Source organism: Microtus pennsylvanicus, chromosome 7 (genome assembly GCF_037038515.1).
Source record: "Microtus pennsylvanicus isolate mMicPen1 chromosome 7, mMicPen1.hap1, whole genome shotgun sequence".
Classification (NCBI taxonomy): Eukaryota; Metazoa; Chordata; class Mammalia; order Rodentia; family Cricetidae; genus Microtus; species Microtus pennsylvanicus.
This window is the reverse complement of record NC_134585.1, coordinates 100656320-100674574: the sequence shown is the minus strand read 5'-3', so window position 1 is coordinate 100674574 and position 18255 is coordinate 100656320. Positions and strand designations below refer to the sequence as shown.

The following is an 18255-nucleotide window of genomic DNA, read 5'->3' as shown; positions in this document are numbered from 1 at the left end:
TCAGTAAAACTTCCGAATTCCTCTAAAGCCTTCATTCTGTTTGCCTGCCAATGGAGCAGTCAAGCTTTCCGTGTCTTTACTCAAGAACGTGAAGACTGAAGACACTGTCGGTGAGTGCATGCTTCCCTGAACAAGTGGTTCATGAAAGAAGAAAGAGGGGAAGAAAAGGAGGGAGGAGGAAAAGATACAGAGGGAAAACATAAAACTAGACCTACAGCTTATTACAGACTGCAGTTGGACCAGTGGCCAGCGCTTGTCCAAACAACCTAAACGCAGTAGCTGTAGCCACAGGATTGTAGGATTCCCTTAAGAGCTCATTCAAGAAGTAATTATGTCTGCAAGTCTGTTCTGCCTTAAGAAATTCATTAGCAAATATGCCAGACATTTTTTTCAACTAGCGAACTAATATCTTAAAGATTATCCCTTGTTTCCCTCAAACCTATACACTCCCTGATTTATTTCTGGATTCTCCTACCCTGTTATCTTTGCTAACTGTTCTGTCAGACTGACTTCGTGAAATGTTACTCCTAGATTAGATTTAAAATTAGTATTGTAACCCAATCATCAATTTAGCATCAATTCACCTGGAATTGGGGCTGGCAATCTATGCTGATGGCCCTTAAGCTAAGGGCTGCAACTCAACATAAATTATTTGAAAGAACATTTCAGCCCCGCCTGCAATGATTTGCCCACTCCGGAGTCTGTGAATATAAGAGCATATTCTGATAGCAGCCATGCTTTGGAAGCAGTCCATAATTTTGAATTCAAATTGCCTTCCAAAAATGGTTTAAGATAATGGCTTTCAACTGATCCCCTGACGTCTGGCGACACCCATTCTGGAAGGTGATCATTCTACAGGTTGAGCGGCATTTACATTTTTTGCTCTGGATCTTACATTTTGCTATCTGTGATATCCTGAATAAGAATTTCCTACCAGTTTCTATCTGATATCTTCTGGGTCACTCTCTTCATTTTCTTGTACAGTCAAATTTTTCAATTTTCCTAACTTGATTTGATTTGAAATTTGATGCTCAGGCTTTTTTGGTGTTTTGATTTTGTTCTCCCTCTTACACATTTTCATATCGGCTCATGCATTCGCCTTTGGTTGCTTCCAGTATTGAGGAATTATTTGTCTTACATTTCCCTTACTTGATCTCAGTCTGCAGAAGGCACAGGCTGAAGAGACTCTTCACACAGGTGCATGTTAGGCTCATGTAAATGACTAGACCCAAACTGTGATGAGCCTGCCGTCACCCGACTCCAGGAAAGTGACACTAGTGTCAAACGGAGACAGCTAGAATGACACCTTACAGAAAGTCCCTTAAAGCCACTGCAGCCCATCCTGACTGTAGGCTCAGGTGAGGTGTCTTTCTCACAAATGAAGCCTGGACGCGCCGCTAGCAACACACGTGATGGAAACGCATCAAGATGGGATGTATTTTTAGCTATAGCAAATTGCCAGCCTTTTATGCGTTCAGATCTTCATCTCTGTGAACGAGCTCTCCTGTTCTTATGGTTTTTCCAGAGTGCAGTGAGATTGATTTTTTTTTTTAATGAGGAAAGATAATCTTTAAGACAAGAAGCGTTTCTCCCTTAATCTCCATGCCAGCTCAGGGGTTCAGCCTTTCCCGGGCAGTGTTTTGCTTTTTCCAATGATAGCAATCGACCTCTATACTTCCGTAATGACAGTGTAGACTCAAACCCCAGCAAGGGAAACTTGATCCAAAGAGAAAAAGACAAAATTTGGCCAAGACATTCGTCAGAGATATCATGTTCTATAAAAATACAATTGGTTAACAGGCTACGCTTGGGCTAGTAAGATAAAGGCACTCGCCACCCAGCCTGATGACCTGAGTTCTGTCCCCAGTGCCCACAAAGTGAAGGAAGAGAACCAATTTCAAAAAATTATCTTCCGACCTCTGTGAGTTCCACCCACCCTCTCAGTTCATGTGAAACAAACACACAGAGGAAGAGATGGAAAGAGAGAGATAATAATTCTCCCATAATCCAAGCATAGATGCAATTCTGTGTTTTTATTGTGTTCATAAACATGGCCTTCCGAAACAGTGTAACTTTCGCACTATCCTGGTTGGTGGGAGGAGTGGTTCAATGACAAGGTAGGTAACTTCAGGGGACAACAGTCTCAGTCAAGTTGTTGGAATGCAGAGTGAGCACACACGGCAGGCTTTGCAAAGAACCTTGTCGCATGGGCAGACAGGCCAGAAAGATGACAGAGGTCTGGATGTCCTAGGGACAGATGCACTGGGGGCCCAGAAGAGATCATGTCTGAAATACAATCTAATGGGTTTGGTTTTGTTTTTTAATTGCCTTGTAACACAAACACTAACAACCAAAACCTGATTCTTGGTTAAAAGTAATATGGAGAAAAAAAATGAGTATTACAAAAGAGAACTAACAAATTTCACATTTACTCAGAGAAATTGTTAAACCTTTCGAGACCAGCCATAGAATTGACCCCAAAGGGTGACAGTGCAAGGAAAATAAGGTTATATCCATAAAATGCTTGCCTTCTGCCTCATTTTCCTGAACTTTCCTTCGCAGTCAAACACCGACATCTAGTTTGAGTTCCTCGTCTGTGGGAGGCAGAGCAATCACTCACTGTCATATTCCAGACCAGAGTGCTTGTGAATATGTTATGCTTCATGACAAAAGGAGCCTTAGGTTGAGATTAAACATCTTCATCCATTTTTTGGTGCTATAACACAATACTTGCGATGGAGTCATCTATAAAGAAGAAAGATTTCGTGAAGTTCTGGAGGCTGGGAGCTCAAGAGTTAGAGAAGACTTGAATTTAAAGCTTTTTGGACTTGTTCATTTGGGGGTTATATTTATTTATTTTGTATTTTGATATAAGGTTTGAGGTAGCCCAGCTGACCCGTGATTCTGTATGTATCCCAGTAGCCCAGGCTGGCCTCAACCCTGTGACCCTTCTGCATCAGCCTCAAGACTACATGCTTGGCCAGGAAGAGGATCCTCTTGTTGAATGATCTGGTGGCCAAAGAGCAAGAAAACACACCTGAGTGAGGAAAGGAATCCAATTCCATGCCTGTGCCAGGAACCCTCTCCCACCATAACCAACCCACTCACCATCTATGAAGGCAGAGTCCTAAAGGCCTAACCACCTCTTAGGGGGTCCCACTTCTCAACACTGTCCTAGTGGGTGTTAGCTGTCCAATCCATGAACTTTAAAGCTGGTTTTGCCCTGTGATTTAACTCGACCAATATGCATTAGCAAAGATAACAGAAGCTGAACTCTGGCGTACCCTTGTGTGAATGGGCCTAGACTAGCTCAACCACTCAAGTGCAAATCCAGCTGAAGCTAGTCGAATTCCAGGAAGATGTGTGGTCCATGGGCTATCCACTGACTGCAGGCTCATATGTAGATTCATCTGAGAATAGCAGAAGTATCATCCAGGTGGCCCCCATCAAAAAAGGGAACCCATAGAACAATGAGCTGATCAATACTTGTAAGTTTAAATAGAAAATCCAATTTACATATAACAGCTCTCAACTGTTGGCAAGCAGTTATTGATAATGGTGAGAACAATGATAAAGATTATAAAATCATGATCATTTCTAGTAAAATAAGATCAGTGGCACTGTCTCTATTCGCTAATACCAAGGTGTGTCAGTGCTTGAGTTGGTTGACATTGGTTGCCAGCTTGACTTAATCTAGAATCGATTAAAAGACTGCTAGGCACTTTTGTGAGGGATTTTCCTGGTCAGCTTATCAAAATGAGGAGACCCACCCTTAAGTGGGCATCACCTTCCAGTGGCAACCTAGATAAAAGGGAAATGAAAGAAAGCTCGTGTTCTGCCTGTTTGCCTTCACTCCTGCTGGCAAGTTCATCTCCCCTACTGCTGCTGCTCCTTCACTGATATTAGAACCAGCTTCTTCAGCTTCCAATGTAGACTCTAGACCAGCATCTTTCTAAGAATCCTCCAGATCTTTAGCACCTCATTGGTACTGCTAAGACATTCAGTCTTGCGGACTGAGAAAATATCAGATTCTTGACTTCTCTGCTGGGAGACAGTCATTGTCAGGCTACCCAGATGGTATTGTAGAAGCCAATCAAATGCATCCTCTTTGACTATATTAGTTCTATTCCTCTGTAGAACCCTACCTCACTAAATACAATGTTTATAAATTTAGGAGTTTCTTTATTCTTTTTGTTTAAGTAAATTGGAGAGCATAGAATCTAAAGATTTTAAGCTTGTGAGCCCGGTCTCTGTTACTAACCTAGAATGAATCCAAGACAGACAGCTTTGTGTTAAGCTTTAGCACTAGGATCTTCTAGTATATAGATCTAACCTTCACTGTGTCAAAACCCAGGCAGGGGCCAGCTTATAACTGCCCTGTGCCAGTCCTGACATATACATTAGTCATGTGCATTAGTCAGGATTCTCTATGGTAACAGAACGTATAGAACGAAAGTGTGTGTGTGTGTGTGTGCATGTGTGTGAGAGAGAGAGAGAGAATTTATTTATTATGGAGATTTACTAGAATGACTTACAAGCTATGGTCCAGCTAATCCAGCAATGGCTGCCTATAAATGGAAGGTACAAGAGTCCAGTAGTTCTCCAGTCCACGAGGTTTGAAGTCTCACCTGTGCTTCAGTATATGCCAGAATCCCAAAAAAGTGGGTTCTAATGCCAATAGAGGAATGGACTTGCTAGCAAGATAACAGCAAGCAATTTCGGAGCAAACGCTTCCTTCTTCCACATCTGTGTCTAGCCTTCTATCAGAAGGTGTGACCCAGATTACAGGTGGGTCTTCCCACCTCAAAAGATTCAGATCAGAAGTGGATCTTGCTACTTTAAATTAAGCAAAATCCCTCATAGGTGGTTTTAGTTAATTCCGGATAAAGTCAAGCTGACAACCAAAAATAGCCATCACAGTAGGGTTTGGTTAATATCTGTTGGAGACTGCATCACATGCAAAACCCTCAGCTGAGAACACATTCAGGAAAGGCAATGTTCCCAAGAAAACTGGCCTTACTTTATTTTTCATTCAACTTATTTTTCATCCAGATCTGTTCTATGCCACCAAAATAAAGCAATCAAAAATGTTGTCCTTATTAAAATTAAAAGTGTATAGCTAATATACTGTGTCTCCATATTTAGCATAAGAAAATGTTAGCACACACTTCTTCCAATCTATATTCCTCTTTGAAAAAAAAAAGTTGGGGACCGAAGGAGAGACAGACCAGAGAAGCACGAATTGGGCAAGGTGACAAAGAATGTGCCCTGTTGGTGTCCCTGTGCCCAAAGAGGGCTACCTGCTGTCACTGTGGCTTGCTTCTCTTTGGTTGGTGAGGATAAGACGTGAAGCAGGCATGCTCCTTGTGACTAATCAGCTGAAATATCACAGACCCAGAACAAGGTAGCGTTTGTCACCTCCGAGCAGTAAAGCAATTATGTAATCACAGAAACAAGCCTTTAAAGGCATCTCCGGCTTTTCATAGGGAAGCTTTCCACCTGGCATAGACGCCCGTTAGCAAGTTAATCTTCCACCTCAACTTGTATCCTTCAGGTGCTGGGGAAGTCATAATCTCCCGAGACAGCCCCAACTATTTTGAGCACTTATCATTTGAGATAAAGTTCTTTTTTTCCTCCTATTAAGCTGAAATCTATCTCCCACCCACTCAGCCAAACCTTGCTTCTAGCATTTGCTCTGGATTCTGCATTTTGCACTATGTTTACAAGCCCAGGCTTTGAAGTCAACTAGACTTGAGTTCAATAGTCGTCAGTCTCCTTTGCTGGTAACATTTATGGACAGGAAGGAAGATTATCAATCATAAAACAGACCACGATACCTGCCTTATCTTTTTTTGTCATTTGGAGACAGGTTCTTCCTGTGTAGCCCAGGCTGGCCATGAGCTAACAGTGACCCTCCTGCCTATGTCTACCATGTTTTAGGATTAAAAAATGTGCCACCTGGCTCAATACCTGTCTTTTTTTAATTTTGTATTATTTATTTTTGGTTTATGTACATAGATGTTTTGCCATGGGTGTCGGGTCTCCTGGAACTGGAATTACAGACAGTTGTGAGCTGCCATGTGGGTGCTGGGAATCGAACCAGGATCCTCTGGAAGAGCAGTCAGTGCTCTTAACCACTGAGCCATCTCTCCAGCCCCATCAATACCTGTCTTTTACCGCTATTGTGAAAAGAAGCAGCAGCATTATCAACAATCTTTCTGATATTTAAACCACCTTTTTTCCTATCTACCCATTTTTCTCCAGCTTATCATCTCCTTTAATCGTATTTCATAACATGGTTTTCAAAAATATCCTGGAGATAGCCCTTATTTGCTGCTCCAGCTCACACTTAGGGTCATGACACCAAGTGCCTTATATAATTGGTGGTTTACCTGTGATCAGAAAATGGAAAGTACTTCCTCTGCCTGGTATAACTGGATAGAAACATAGCACCAGGGCTCCCCACAGTGACTGTGTCCTATGCCTGCCTGTCTCTGCCTCAAAAACCACAGGAAGCATACTTAGAGAGAAGAATGTCGTTTTTTTACTTGTTCAGCTCCCCCGCAAAAAGGATTTTTGTTGGCACGGCTGGCCTCTTTCCCTATTTTCAAACCACTCGTTCAGGATGAAGTGAGTTGCCTACTACTTGGGAAACAGCTACCCACCCACATTTCTCCACAGAGCAGTTCTCTTTCAGCAAGGTCTTCCATGAAAGCCATGTGGTCTCTGCCCTTTTCTTTCAGTCTGGACCAACTAAGGTTACTCAACCCATCTGTGCTAACCTTAGCCTGGTAAGGAAAGCATTAGTGACACTCTCTTGACAGCCATACTAAGTTATATCCTCCAGGCTCGACTTGGATTAGTTTGTCCATCTTGGTGACACCTCTATCTGCTGAGCCATCCCACTGACTTAACTTCAACTTTATTGAAGAAGAGGGTGATAGTTTGGTTTACCATTGCATGCATTCTATCCTTCTAAGAGTTGTACTCTGACCTTTAATGGCATGAGAGAACAACAGACACATGCATGTGCATACACACACACACACACACACACACACACACACACACACACATAAAATAAAACCTTTTGGAATGATATAAGTTATAGTACTAAGAGGTATAAAGCCAAGCTAACATGTCCTAGAACTGCCTCTTGGCTAAAAACAGAGTGTCTGTTCCTCGCCCCACAAAAGATGCTACACAATTTTCTACCCTTGAAAGCACAAAACTGGAACCTGGGCCCAAATTGCATAACAAATTCTGAAAAGTCAAGTCATTTCTGCCTAATAAACATAGCAAAACCTCAACCTAGAGGGTTCCCAGCACTTTCTCCCAGGCTGCCACTCTCTGAACCGCAGAGAAAAGATAAATACACTCCGTAGTCATTTCTCCCAGGTTCTGGCAGCAGAGTGCCTGGTCACTGATTAGCAATATATAGGGCTTTCTCAACTCAAAATCCACAGCTTTCTGAAGTAAGACCTTCAGAAGTAAGTGCACACCTACTGCAGTACCTCATTGAATTTAAAGAGGTGATGAGAACCAAAATATCTTAATGTTGATTTAGTCCTGTAGACAGTGACTACGACAGAAGTGTTGCAGGATATTTGATCACACTGTGGGAAGATGTCTCTGTCCTCCTCATCCACCCGCGGCACCTTCTGATTGGTTTAAAGAGCAGAACAGCCAATAGCTAGACAGGAGAGGATAGGCTAGACAGGAGAGGATCTGACTTCCAGGCAGAAAAAGGAACTCTGGGAAGAATCTGAGGCAGGAGATTTGCCAGCAAGACCTGGACAAGTTGTATATAGAATATGGAGGAGAGGTAAAGAGAATATGGCAGAAAATAAACTAATAAAAATGGGTTAATTTAAATTATAAGATCTAGAAAGCTAGTTGGGAATAAACCTAAGCTAAGGCCCAGCTTTCATACTTTATAAAAAGTCTCTGTTACTATTCAGGAGCTGGCAGTCCAAAGAAAACTTGGCTACACAGGAGGGGACAGACTTCTATGTTACTGTATGCCTGCCTCCCAGTCCCATATTTTATTACCTTGTACAACCTTTGGTAAGATATGAGTTGAAAACTAGGATTTATTCTTGGGTCTAGTTCATTAGGAGAAAAATAAACACTCAAGAGAACAAGTCAAACCTTTTTTCTTTAAAAACTGCCATTCTCATAACACTTAGGTGTGAAGAAGATGTCGTAATAATACCCATTTCTTCATATATAAAATCATTTAAAAATAAAAGGTTACTGTTTTCAATTATAAACATATTAAATATATAAAGTACTTCAAATGACTGGTGGTTAAAAGGAAACCCTTTACAAAATAGATAAAAATAAATGAAAGAAAAACATATAGTTTTGAATAGTCTCTCTCTCTCTTTCTCTCTCTCTCTCTCTCTCTCTCTTTCCCTCCTCCCCCAATTTTAGAAAGGTAATATAAAAAGGGACTACGTAAGCCTGGCGCTATACTGTACATGGAGTCTGGAGAAGGAGCCCAAAACGGGGGGGGGGGGGGGCAGAGTCCTGGTGAGGAGGCAGACGGTGTGGCTGGTGAATGAACCCTGCTTAGAGGGAAAGGCCGGAGTAACCCTGTAAAGCTCTTGAGTGGCCGGAGGCTGACATGGAGCTGTTCTGTGCAGAGAGCTAGTGTGCATGACATCTGGCCTCTAATAGCAGATCTGAATCAGAGAGAAGGCTTAGGGGGTGGTCACGCCATGAAGCAGATTCCATACCTCATTCAAAGTCCTGATTGCCACCTTCATATGTGAGCTGCAGTCTCGTGGTCCAGAGTCAGACCAACCTGTCAGCCCAGTGTCTGCATTAATTAACCCTGTGGGATCTCGGGCTGTGGCTGCTTTCCTTTCTGTGCTCTTCCTTTTTTCTCTTTCTTTTTGTTATTTATTTAGCTTGGGCTGCACTTTCATAGGCATGTGTCCTTATGAAAATTCCAAAGATGCACGGCAGTGGGGAGGATGGTGCAGGGGATGCCAGGTACACAAAACATCTTTCCAACCGACATCTACATCTGATCTCTTCTTCAGCTGCAGGAAGAATGGTGCAGGGGATCCCGAGGACCCATCATGTCCTTCCGACAGACATCTACACTCAACCTCTTCTTCGGCTTCAGGGAGAACAGTGCAGGGGATCCCAAGTACCCATTACATCCTTCCAACAGACATCCACACTCAACCTCTTCTTCAGCTGCAGTCTTCCCCTCACTTTCAACTATGCATCAAGCCTTTGGGAGTATCTGGGAATCTCAGTGTGGGACTTCACTAAGGAGGCCCTATAGGTGGGACAGGCTGGGCACGGGTGCCTGGATAGGGTCTATAAACAAGAGTGTTGACAGCGCCACTGCACTCAGAGAAACCAGAACTCCAACCTAGGTCTTGCATTTTAAGTTGAGGGCGTCTGTCCTCCTCTGACTGCTTTCCCATGCCAGCCTGGAGCCTGTGTTTCCCTCAACAGATGCAGGTGCCTGGAACCCAGGAGCTCTCCGCCCAAAGAGTCAGAGACCACTTCCAGGGGCTACTGTGACCCGGGGAATAACAGAGGTGATAAGGCATCTGGCTGAGATGAAAATACAGGCAGAACTCAGGTCTGCAGGGTGAGCTACACACATTTGCATGAGGTTCCTAGAGGTATTAAAAGGGCAAATACCAAGAAAGACATAGTCCCCTCCCATAGACCCAAAGCTCCATGGGGAGCAGCACTCTTGGCCCACAGGTCACAAACATTAAGGACAGGCTTTGAGAGGAAGGGACATCATGATTTTCTCAATGTTCATGTGTGTGCATACAATATTCATATGTGTGCAAATTGTGTGTGCACGCACGCACGTGAGACAGAGTCTCTCACAGAAATCTTGAACTCACCCATCAGCCAATGTGTCAGGCCAGCAAGCTCCAGGGATTCACCTGTCTCAGACTCCCCAGCACTGGAATCACAGCTGTGTTGTGCCATGCTTGGCTTTTTAAATGGATTGTGGGGATTTGAACTCAGGTCCTCATATTTGCACAGCAAACACTTTACTGACTGAGCCGCTGCCCCAGCTCCTCCTTGTTCTTCATGCAGAGTCACACCATGACAGTCCCTGTCAAGTAAATCAGCCACTAAGAGTTCTGTAGAGCTAGGCAAGTATCGTATGAATCCCCTGGACTACGCAGTAAAGGTGATGCCAAAGCCAGTAAATATGTCACCATCGGAGGGACAAGGCTGTCCTACACTGTGAGTTCAAAGCAGACCAACTTCGTTTATCAGGCTTTAAAGAAAGCCTCTTTGCCCTTCACCCTTTCTCCCACTGCATGCCATTCTCCACTGCGTCCCTCTGAAAAGAAATACATTTCAGTGTGGAAATATTTTCTGTAGTTCTGAGACAAGGAGAAATTTATCTGACTTGAAACGACATCGGCAAATGTCCCTGTACCAAGGAGAATTCTAGTTTATTAACCGTCTTCATTTTGAGAAGAAAGTACTGCAGATACAGACTGTTCTACCCTGGAATTCAGCCCTTTAAATGGATGCAGAAGGAAGGTAGATGTTACCCATGTTAATAGGCATGCACATAAAGAAAAAAGGCACAAGAAAGCAAGTTGGGGAAGCCCGACAGCAGTTGGGAATTTTTTTTTTAATTCCTGGGTGGATAATATGTAGTTTCATTTAAATAAGAATACAGTCTCTATTCATTTAATTTGCCGAAGAAGTCACTGCAACACTCACAGGCAGTGCCTAGGAAGGCATTTTTAGATACGTCACTGCGGCTTTAAAATTAAAAGTGAATCAGTCCTGTGGAGTTAATTACTAGTAAATTAATCGGAAGTAGATCTCCCACATGGCACGGTGCCAGCCAACAGTTCTCAGTGCTAGCCCGAAACACGGCAAGGTATAAGATCCTCATTTGCAAATCTTTACGTGTGTAGCACATTATAGCGACAGAGAGAGGACTTGTTGGCATCACCCGCAACGGGAAACAAGGACAACGCTTAACTAGAAGGCTTTAGAAAGATGTCCCACTGCACCCCCAAATGGAAAATCCCCACTTCTCTGTGGCCCGTTCCACAATGTCTACAGAAGGGAACCAGACCTAACTCTTTTCCGAGACCATTGTAAAGACCTTACCTAGCTATATGAAGTAGGAAGCAGTTTAGAATACTCAGAAGTCACTTCCTATCACTAGTGTTTGGGAACATGGTGTCTTCTGGTACAGTATCATCAAGACAAAGACATAGAGAAGATACCCAAAGAAAGAAGAAATGGACCCAGGAGAAGCATTATCTAAAATTTAATTAAATATCTGAATACAGGAAGCCAGGAACAGATGAAATCCTCATGAGAGAAATAGCTCATGCACAGAGTTTGGTTAATAACATGACTGCTGATGTATTGTTAGGGACACACATTTATTTTATTTTGTTTTCCTCCAAAACTGTCCATTCTCTGTGTCTCCCATAATTATTCAAATGTACAAGTGTTCTTACCATTCTTGGTCCAAGGGTGCAGCCAAGCAAGCCGTCGTTACTTCTGAATTATGAAGTTCGTTGAGGCTGTTTGGCCCCAGACTCGATGGGACTAACAGACTGCTCTGTGCCTCTTATTACTGTCTTCCCTGCTTAATTTCATGAGATGATTTCACATTGTTTTGCACATTGAAAATGTATCTAAAAACAAAGATGAAGACGGGAAACCTCGACTGAGACATTTGAGAGTAGAGTCTCATTTGGAACGTGCCTTTGACACACAACTGAGGGTACCATCCCATCTTCAACAGACATAATGCTGATTTTAAATGGCATGGCAATATCTATGAATAACATAAAACAGTGATACTTCTTAGCGGGTGGCTTGCCTAACCCCTGAAAAGCACAAGTGGCTTTGCAGAGCCAATCTGTAATAGTGTATCATCTTGACCATCAGTTTCGCTTAGGAACTGAGGTTCCGAGTGGCAGTTTTCTCATAAACCAGGTCAAGACCAGAACTCTAGGCAGCCACAGGTGTATCTGTGTCTCTTTCCAAATGATGAAGGACCATCCCTTCTGGCGTCTGGAAGAAGTAGAATGTCCTTGTCTCGTGGGTATTGCTTTGGGTACCACATGCCCAATACGTTCTAGCATCTAGGAGCATGCAACGGCAGCTAACATGAGCTATGCAATTATGGCATTAGTGTTTAAGTATATCGTGTGCATTGAGACATCTTAAAGAGAAGGCAGGATTCATTCTCCTTAGCAACCAGTATAGTACAGAATGTTCAAAGCTGCGGTCACACTCAGAGGCGAATAATTCGGTTACAAATGTGGGTAGCAGGAAGTGTGCATGCTTTAGAAAATGTGGAACTACTACCTAAAATAGATAGCCCCCCTTGCTTTTTTTTTGTTTCCAAAATTCCATTTCTGGTTTCAGACCATCCATTAGCAAGCTTGAAATTTTTCGATGGAACACTCCCAACGCTAGCTTTCCACCTTAGAAATGAGTAGAGAGGGGGTGTAAAACAATGAATTTGGTTTGTTTCCTCACCGGCTGAGTGTCTATCTCATTTCCTAAGTGACTCAATAATGACCCTTTAGAGAATAAAGGGCTTGAGGTCTCAATGCCAATGCAGACGGGGGCACACACCTGTGGTTTCACTCTTTCAGGCCAATATACAAAGACTAAGTAAACTGTAACAGAAGGAAGCATGATTAAAATGCTGTCTACACACGCAGTTTCTTCCTCCATAGTATTCCCTTTGACTCATGCACACACTCATACACTCTAGGCGCTCCATATATATAAGACGATGGAGGTTGGAAGGGTTGTATGTTTCAAAAGCTATGTTTCCAAAGCAAACTTGAAATAAATTAACTGGTTCTTTTAAAACGTCAGTTTACAAATCCTTGCAGTCTGGGTGCCTGGACGTAAGGGTGCCTCTAAACCACGGGAACAAAGGAGAAAAGTCTGGTGGTGGTGCACGATTACTTTGGGACTCCATTTAGGGAAAGACCTCGGTTCTGGTATTGCACTGGGAAAGGAAGGCAAACTCTTCCCCCATGGGGATCTTCTCTGGGGCTGGGGGTAGCTTACAAAGAGAGGAGGTGATGCGGCAGATGGCATAGGAAGCTCCCCAGGGCCAGGTGAGTTACCAGTGCTGGCCAGCCGCCCGGGTGCCCAGCTGCGCCTGGGACATGGCTGGCACCGCGGTGGCGGCCGCGGCAGCTGCAGCCGCATCCCCGACGCCGGGCAGGACCGATCGCACGGATCGGCGGAACTCCTCGTTCCTCCACGTGTAGAGCAGAGGGTTGAGCGCCGACAGGGCGCAGCACAGGAGCCAGCTGGCCGCCTGCACGCCCCAGGGCACCGGCAGCGAGAAGCCGCTGGCCAGGCTCACCCACACCAGCGGCTGCGTGGCCAGCAAGAAGACGCAGCAAAGCAACAGCACCGACAGGCCGCTGAGACGTCGCTGCGCGCGACGCGGCTGCAGCGCGGCCGGCAGGGGCTGGGGCTGCGCGGGGTGCCCGGGGCCACCGGGACCCGGAGCATGTGGGGCGGCGGGGAAGGCGGCAGCGGCGGCGGCACAGCCGGGCAGCTGGTGCAGCAAGTGAAAGTTGAGCACACTGACCCGCTTGACGCTGACGCGCACTCGGCGCACGATGCCCAGGTAGCAGTGTAGCAGCAGCGCCGTCTGTGCAAGCAGCGCTCCCGCTGCCAGGAGCGCGGGGTAATGGACTTGCGGGGGCTCAGCTCCCGGCTTGGGCGCCCAGGGCGGGAGCAACAGCACCAGACCCAACGCCAGGGCCCAGGACAGCGCCAGCATACCCGCCGTGTGGCGCCGCTGGTAGAGCACCTGGTAGGTAGCAGGTGCCCTGGTGATGAGCAGGTAGCGGTTCAGCGCCACGAGGCAGTGGGACAGGAGAGACACGGTGAGCCCGAGGCCCAACAGCCCTCCCCGGAGCAGGCGGTAACTGCCCCCGCCACCGTCCCAGACCCCCGGGGGTTCCGCGGAGCCGGCGGGCAAGAGCCCCAGCACCGCCTCTTGTGGCATCCAGAGGGCGCAGACGCTGAGATCCGCTGCGCAGCCGTTAACGATGAAGGCGTTGCTAGTGGTCTGCAGCTTTCGGAAGGACGATACGAGATAGATGACCATGCCATTGGCCAGCGTGCCCCCTATGGCCAGCCCCGAATACAGGAGAGACACCGGAATCCGCCGGCCGGCCCAGGACTCTTCTTCCTCGCAGAGCAGCAACAGCGATCCCCCGGTGGTGGAGGAGGTGGAAGTGGAGGAGGAGTTGGTCATTCTGGACAACTCTTCACACCTCGCACCCTAGCGTTGGCTTCTTGCAGCGCGGTCCATCCTGACACTTGCCTGCTGGGAGGGCAAAGACATCCTTTCAGCCCTCTGCCACCAGCACAAGGCTGAAGCCGAATAATGGGTTGGGGGAGGGGGAGAGGGAACTGAAGGAGAAACGGGGGTGGCAGATGACAGGTGCCTGCCTCAGAAATGTCTCCAGTGACAGAGAAGGTCCGCTTTACACTCAGCAAACAGTAGGGAAGCTCTAAGGTCATACCAACACCAAGAACAATTTCCCCAAACACACACACACACACACACACAGAGAGAGAGAGAGAGAGAGAGAGAGAGAGAGAGAGAGAGAGAGAGAGAGAGAGAGAGAGAGAGAGAATGAGTTAAGAATATTTGTCCCAGCCAGAGCCCCTGTTACCAGGAGAAAGTGGAGATTTCCTGGCTGGGGAAAAAAATGCCAAGGAGACATAGTAGAAGGTACCTTGATCTGGGGCCAGTCCTTAGCTGATGATAGCAGGAGAGATGCCAGGAAATCCCTCCTCAGCAGCAGCATCTGTGGTCCAGAAGTCAACAGGAGAAACTGAGCTGGGATCCATGCCAGGAGCAAGCGCCTTGCTTCTCCCAAGCAGCATCCACACACATGGTCCCAGGCAGGAGCCAGCAGCTGTGGGGAGTCTCCTCAGCTGGCAGCAGAATTGGAGAAAGTGAAGTGGTAAAGCTACAAGCCCAGGCGGGTGGGCAGGCAGCAGCCTCGAAGATGCCTGGCTGCAAGAAAAGCTGAGCTGGAGAGGCATGCACCCTGTGCTCAAAAGCAAGAGCGCTGGCTGATGTGGCAAACCCACTGCGAGCGCTCTCCTGCTCCGTTATCCATCACCCAGGGAGAAGACAGCCTTTCCCTGCTGTCATGAATTATTCAGTAACTTCTAACTGGTAAAAGGGAGAGAAACACCTTGCTCAGAGAATTCTGTTAGTTAGTAAGTCTCTCTCTCTCTCTCTCTCTCTCTCTCTCTCTCTCTCTCTCTCCTCTTCTTCTTTCCTTCTCTTCTTCTTTCCCTTCCTCCCTCCCTCTGTCTGATTTTCCTTTCCTTCTCTTTTAAATGTTAGAGTAAAATTTCATCTCAGTCTGATTCATCCTGGAGGCAAGACATTTTTTTTTCTCAGAGATAAATATACTCCCGTTTATTTTCAGGGAAAATGACTTTACATTTGAATTGAAATTCACCTCCCCCCATCTGGCAAAGTGGGACATGAGTAATTGCTACAGAAAATATGTGATCCCTAGCTTAAATCATAACGTCTATTCTTTTCTTCTCACCGCTAGACACCTCTCCAAAGTTCGGCTTGTGTTTCGGTGAGAGGAAAGGGGTGTGCAGATACAATGGTCAGGCGGTCTAAAGATGGTGTCTATAATACATCTAGATAATGGAATGCCACTTAGCAAGAAAGGGAAATTGTCTGTCAAAACATAAAGAAATTGGAAAGGATCGTTAGTAAGCAAAGGGGGGGGCTCTGAAAAGGTCACATACTACACAACCCCAACTGTATTACATGCTGGAAAAAGTTAAACTGTGGAGAGAGATCACCAACTGTGGGGGGCTAGAAATGGGGAAGTGGGAGGGGTGAATAAGCATTCAGGGCAGGGGAGGTGGAGGGGGCGAATAAACTTGCAGGGCAGGGGAACTACCCTGTATGATACTCTAATGGTGGAACGCTTCATTGCAAATTTGTCCAAATGTACAAAATAATCAACATCCAAAGAAGCCACATGTAAATTTTGGACTCATTGAAAACATGCCAGGGTGCTTCATCGGCTGTCACAGCTGAACCAGTCTAGTGGAAGATATTGATAACTGGGAAGATGTGTTTATGCAAGGCATGGATTGTGTGGGAGCTCCCTTGCCCTCTCCTCTCTCTCTCTCTCTCTCTCTCTCTCTCTCTCTCTCTCTCTCTCTCTCTCTCTCTCTCTCTCTCTCTCTCTGTAGGTCACCCATACATAGACTGGAGGTTGAAGTTGGATGCCTTCCCTAATCTCTCTCCACCATATTTTGTGAGACAGGGACTCTCACTGCACCGATGTGGTTGAGCTAGGCTGGCTGACTACTGAGCTCCGGGAGTCACCTGCTCCTACTTCCCCAGAGCTGGGATTACTGGTGTGTGCCACCACACCAGGCTTTGCCTTGAATCTGAACTCAGTCTTGATACTTGTTTGGCAAGCGCTTTACTAACTGTGCTGTGTCCTCACTCTGTGCCTTTTATCCCGATTTGCTATAAAGCTTAAACTAAAGTTTAAAGGCTATTTTTGAATAATGGGCCGGGCGATGGTGGCGCACGCCTTTAATCCCAGCACTCGGGAGGCAGAGGTAGGCGGATCTCTGTGAGTTCGAGACCAGCCTGGTCTACAGAGCTAGTTCCAGGACAGGCTCCAAAGCCACAGAGAAACCCTATCTCGAAAAACCAAAAAAAAAAAAAAAAAAAAAAAAAAAAAAAAAAAAAAAAAAAACGGGTGTTGGGAAAAGCATGTTCCCTCAACACTCTCTAGTATGCCTGGCAAGGACCTCTGAGCTTTTCATGATGTAGAATATCACAGATATTTGCACTAGTGTTCAAATATGTTTTGGTGCAAGTGTTGATTTACGTGTGTACATGGGAACTTCCCCCAAAAAGGTATACCAAATGCCCTCCCAACCACTGGCAACGTTGTTTATTTACAAATTTAACTCAATAGAGAAGAGAAAATACATACAATATGAAAATGTCGCCTAGAGTTTCAGATGTCCTGGGTTCTAAGAGGGCACCATCAGTTAGTCTTGAAGCTTATCCCCGCCTCGGCAGGACAGAGGTATCCACTCAGCAATGTCAAAGGCCCCTTTCTTCCAAACTACCTTTGAGTCCCTACACATTTAACTTTTCTCCTTCCTCATTCTGCCACTTGGTATAGACCTCCAGTGTGGAACATAGGGTGAAGTCCTCGCTCACAGGTCAGGAACCTTTCCTAGTCTGTCCTTGAGGTCTCCAGAAGGAAAATCAGCTTGTACCTCCCCTACTTTTCCTTTTCAAAGCCGATGAAAACCAGTCATGTCGATGACTGCGAAGAATTCCAACGGTGCTAACAAGCATGGCCGAACTGGTCTGAGTAGATCCTGGCTTCCAGTAGAAAGAGCAAAAGCAGAAAGAAAAGAGGCAGTAGTTTGGCCTCACTGGAACCAAGGTCCAGATGGCCAGCCTGTTGATAACGTGAAGCATTTGCCCTCATCTTTGTCCACCATCCTTTCTCTGCACTAAAGCCTCGAGTACATCCAACACAGCAAGGCTATCAGGAATCCCTCTATCAGCTTCAATTCAAGTATGCCACCGCAGTTCAAGTGCCATGTCTTGCCTTAGTCGTAAAGGAATTCTGTGTTTGAACTCCAGGTTCTGGGTCTCTGCTCTTCTCTGTAACAAGCAGTAAGGACCAATCTGAGGGATTGCTTATCTTGAAAGCATACTTACTTCCAAAGACATACTCCTTTATTTAGTACAGGCCTGATAGGCCAACGTCTTGTCTGGCTTTTCATTTAATTTCATTTCTGTTTTAGGTCATTGGACTTAAGCAAGAAAGGTAGGAAGGGTGTTTTTTTTATTTGTGACAACTTGGCATGGCATACAACAGATACTTCATAAATGCTTTTTGGGTTAATGAATGAGTGACATGATTTTACTTATTTTTTTTCCTTTGGAAAATAGGCTACGATTTATTATTATTATTATTATTACTACTACTACTACTATTAATTACTATTAGCATTATTATTGTCACTTTCCTAGTGCCTGCAGAGGAGCTCAGTCCATCCATCTCCCTTCCTGCTGTGTTCTCAGCCTCTCTCCTGCACTGGTTGCACCCCTGTGGACTCATAAGGCTGCTCGATTTCACCACAGCCTCCTGAAGTCTCCTTGGATTTCACTTCCTTCCCAGGGTGGCTCCACACAGCTCACTT

The 18255-nt window shown here is 45.5% G+C and overlaps 1 protein-coding gene across 2 annotated transcripts; it reads right to left on the bottom strand.

Moving 5' to 3' along the window:
- Positions 1–11274: 11274 nt before the first annotated feature.
- Gpr88 (G protein-coupled receptor 88) lies at positions 11275–15283 on the bottom strand. 2 transcript variants are annotated; one of them, XM_075981535.1, is made up of 2 exons: positions 14763–15283; positions 11275–14347 (listed from the first exon to the last, which is right to left on the bottom strand). In XM_075981535.1, exon 2 carries the CDS (start codon positions 14273–14275, stop codon positions 13121–13123), a length of 1155 nt encoding a protein of 384 aa, XP_075837650.1. In that variant the 5' UTR covers positions 14276–14347; positions 14763–15283; the 3' UTR covers positions 11275–13120. The 2 variants fall into 2 exon arrangements, with proteins under 2 accessions (XP_075837650.1, XP_075837651.1); XM_075981536.1 differs by having other exon boundaries at positions 11275–14344.
- Between the last annotated feature and the right edge of the window lie 2972 nt (positions 15284–18255).

Excerpts from the sequence above, each read along its gene's own strand:
- Gpr88 (XM_075981535.1), bottom strand. The coding sequence starts at position 14,275 with ATGACCAACTCCTCCTCCACTTCCACCTCCTCCACCACCGGGGGATCG.